This window comes from Diadema setosum, chromosome 19 (assembly GCF_964275005.1).
Source record: "Diadema setosum chromosome 19, eeDiaSeto1, whole genome shotgun sequence".
In the NCBI taxonomy this organism is placed as follows: Eukaryota; Metazoa; Echinodermata; class Echinoidea; order Diadematoida; family Diadematidae; genus Diadema; species Diadema setosum.
In genome coordinates this window covers 19,561,956-19,565,932 of record NC_092703.1, presented here as the reverse complement: position 1 = coordinate 19,565,932, position 3,977 = coordinate 19,561,956, and the positions used below count along the sequence as shown (strand labels likewise).

The 3,977-nt window shown below is 46.8% G+C and overlaps 1 protein-coding gene across 1 annotated transcript; it reads left to right on the top strand.

The window, feature by feature from the left end:
- Positions 1-1,708: 1,708 nt before the first annotated feature.
- On the top strand, positions 1,709-3,409 carry LOC140242807 (frizzled-4-like). Its single transcript, XM_072322563.1, has one exon. It carries the CDS (start codon positions 1,709-1,711, stop codon positions 3,407-3,409), a length of 1,701 nt encoding a protein of 566 aa, XP_072178664.1.
- Positions 3,410-3,977: the final 568 nt, after the last annotated feature.

Here is a 3,977-nt window from a genome sequence, read left to right as displayed (position 1 = left end):
CAGAATGGAAATAGCAGGAAAACTAGGGGCAATCTATTCAGCCAATGAACGCACGCCCCTGGGAAGACTGCCAATCACGGATTAACCGGTCAGTGTTCTATGGGCGTGGCTTCGTGCATAGCAAAACAATGCGCTCCCTTCTGCTCACTTTTTGACGGGAGCTGATACAGAGCGGTGGGAGGCAACCCAGACGTCAACTACTAGGCACTTTACTGGAAAATTATTGCTTTTGTGATGTTCTCTTCAGGCAGAGTGAATCATGATAGAGCCAAGATTCGCCTCCCTTCTACCAACAAACATCGCATACAGGACAAGACTCACAGAACAAAATACAGAACTACTGTAAGCTCAACTCGTAGCTGCATTTGGCAAAAAGAGTATTTCTGAGCCCCCGGTTAGCCCAGACACTTCTTCGAGCTTGCCTTTAAAGCCAGGATTTTGAGGCAATGTGACATTCCACGGAGCGTTATCCTTGGATTTTGTTCTGCCACACTGGTCGTCGCTTGAGTTTTCAGAGGAGTGAGAGCGCGAGAGAACGGATTCAGAATTTGTGATACGCACCACGTGTTATGTCAATAGTCATCGATTTGCACTGCGAGACTGTGGTGATAGTTGCATGTCACAGAAAACAAGAGCAAATGTGTTCTTCCATTGTATCCCGCACTACCCTGGACCCACACAATTCATTTCACACAGCTCAACAAACGCGAAGTCTGAACCAATATGTGCCTGTGCGAGTCTTGGATTATTAATAAACCATAGCATCCAGAAACAGATACTTCGCAAAGGCCTGAGATGGATTAATAATAACTTAAGATACCAAAGAGCTAACACAGATCTATCGCTTATCGCCGAGTCTGTTGATACTCGACTGCGGAAATGTGTTTTGGGGACAAAAGCGGGTTGGTAGAGTGAGCAGCGAAGAGAGCAAAGGTCTACACGTGCACTCATTGTGCCGGGATCTCGGGCGAGGAGAACAGTGCTATTACCGCTAGTCGCACGGGGTCTGTGCTGATGAGAGGACCGGGGTCGTCTACCTCCCCTACACGAGTTTCGTACCATCACGGGGTGATTAGTCCGAAATTGACTTGGGCGTATTCGTTACATGAATTTGAACAGCCAGAACCTACATAAGGGACATACATGATTGGGTGCTTACATTTGAGAAGACTATGATTACCAAGGGATTGTCTTCGAGGGTTTGAACTTCCATCACCAGAGAACCAGCCGTCTGCTCGCCCCTCACGGATTACGTTGGAAATAAGTGTGCTTTACTCGAACTCGGCCCGTGTCAGCTGGTGCCACTGCTCCGGGACCCTAAATCCGACAAAAATGTGGAGTTAATTATGTGGTATAGCCTTCGAAAGGCGTGACTTGGAGCGTTGGACTGCAGCTGGAGCCTTTGCGAAGGCAGAGCAAAACAGATAAGGAAACAGCCTCACCTCAGGGTTGAAAGGTGGTGTTAAAACAACATTTCTTGGTACACTGTTAGTTGAAAACATTGCGCACGTAGGCAGCCCTTTGAAGACAACATTTGAAGAAAGGGAAATCTAGTCATCATTATCAACAGACTCCTATCGACACTATTATTTTAAGTGGTTGTCCTTGATCGTATACTGTGAAATTTGAGCTGCCCGCTGTATTTTGTGCGGGTATGGATGCTAACTTTCAGTCAAATTTTTGCGTGTATAACCCTGGACGCTATTTTATGTTACGCCTACTTCGTCACACGTGTCTCAAAATGAGCGAAGTTACAACGCATATTCATAGGCCCAGTCTCGCGGTATATGTACGTTTTCAAGTCCTGCTTCTGTTGATGTTGTTACCATGTGGATTAGCTCAGGCTAGTCTCGATTTTAATGATAATCTTGACTTTGGTGATTTCAATCCTCAGCCAAAATGTGAAGCGATTACCATAAAGAAGTGCCAGGGTCTTGGATACAATCACACTCAAATGCCGAACCTTTTGGGACACGAACTTCAAAAAGATGCTGAGCTCCAGTTTCAGACATTTACTCCACTCATTCAATACGGTTGTCATCCCAAACTCTCTTTCTTTCTCTGTTCAGCCTATGTGCCACTATGCACAGAGAAAATTCCTTTTCCTGTCAGTGCCTGCAGACCGCTTTGCGAACGTGTCAAAAAGGACTGTGAGCCCGTTTTGAAAAGTTTTGGATACAACTGGCCGGAGTCGTTGAACTGCTCAAAGTTTCCTCAGGACGAGGAGACGCAGCTGTGTATGGAACCTCCTCACGAAGAGGCTAGTGACACCAGTGGCGATGCTGGAGATGGCCCAGTGACCGCCATCGCACCGATTCAGCCCGGAGAGCCAGACTGCCAACATCACCAGGAACCACATAAATGGCACTTTGTAAAACGTTACGAGGAGTGCGCACTTCTTTGCGAAGCCGATTTCCTCTTCGCTGTGAACGAAAAACGGTTCACGGAGATATGGATGGCCATCTGGGCTGGTCTATGTTTTCTTACCACGGCAATGACCGTCTTAACGTTTGCTGTGGACACCGTCCGGTTTCGATACCCTGAGCGACCCATCATCTTTCTGTCCATCTGCTATAATGTCTACAGTATCGCGTACATCGTCAGATTGATCGCTGGCCGTGACGTCATCGCATGCGACGACGACGGAGTGGCTGAATTCCTGATCCAAGAGGGACTCGAAAACACCGGCTGCGCCGTCACATTCCTCATTCTCTACTTCTTCGGCATGGCCAGCTCGATTTGGTGGGTGATTCTGACCTTTACATGGTTCCTGGCTGCGGGCTTGAAGTGGGGACATGAAGCAATTCAAATGAATAGCACGTATTTCCACGTAGCGGCCTGGGGAATCCCCTTCGTCAAAACTGTCATTATTCTTGTCATGCGCGTGGTCGACGCCGATGAACTCACAGGGATGTGCTATGTGGGTAACTCCAGCCTCGAAGCCCTAACTGGTTTCGTCATCGCACCGTTGTTCACCTACCTCGCAATCGGAACATTATTTCTTCTAGGCGGCTTCATCTCGCTGTTCAAAATTCGCTCCGTGATGAAGAACGACGGTACGAAGACGGACAAGTTGGAGCGCTTGATGGTGAGAATCGGGCTCTTCTCTGTTCTCTACACCGTGCCAGCCACCATAGTCGTTGCGTGTTTCTTCTATGAGCATTCGAACAGGATTATGTGGATGAAAGGCGAAGCGGCTCCAAACATTGAAGTATTTATGATGAAAATATTCATGTCACTCGTTGTGGGAATAACCAGTGGTATGTGGATCATGTCCACCAAGACCGTGCGCTCTTGGAGGAGATTCATCGAGAGGATTGCTCCCGGACTTCTCTGCTGTCCACCACTTGGCGAAGATAAAGAGGCGGAACTAGCGCGAAAGCGAAACGGTGACGAGACCGCTGTATAGCGTTAAACGGCATCGTCTAATGGGTGCCGCAATCTTCTATGAATTGCTAAGGAACCAACGCAGCGATCTCATAGACATGTAACTACATTGTATGTTGATGTACATCGCTGTCGAATCCATATCCGTGAGCAAATATTTTTGGCTCTTATTAACTGGCTCATTCGTCTGACCTCCCAGAGTTCATCAGCCGGAACTGAGCCCACGATAGCATCCCACGTTAACTAGATACGTTGTATTGAGTCAGGTGCATATTTGGAATTGGTGGAAAGCAGTGAATGTGTATACTACCACAAAAACTTGTTACATGTATGGCCGATTTGTAGAAAAATCATGAAATCCGTTTGATTGATTCAAGAGTGAACTTTATTGAATGGAAACTTATGTTAAATTACACATTATTTGTAAGAAAATGTCGTGTAAACCGTAAGTATACATATTGCTTTATTCATTTGTGAACTATAACCACCTGTCATAAACTGTATCGCAGTGAGTGAAAAGCACAAACAGTGTCTGTAACTCCTTGCCATCCCGTGAGGACTCAGGGCACACAGTGTTACCCAGGGTACTT

Excerpts from the sequence above, each read along its gene's own strand:
- LOC140242807 (XM_072322563.1), top strand. The coding sequence starts at position 1,709 with ATGTTACGCCTACTTCGTCACACGTGTCTCAAAATGAGCGAAGTTACA.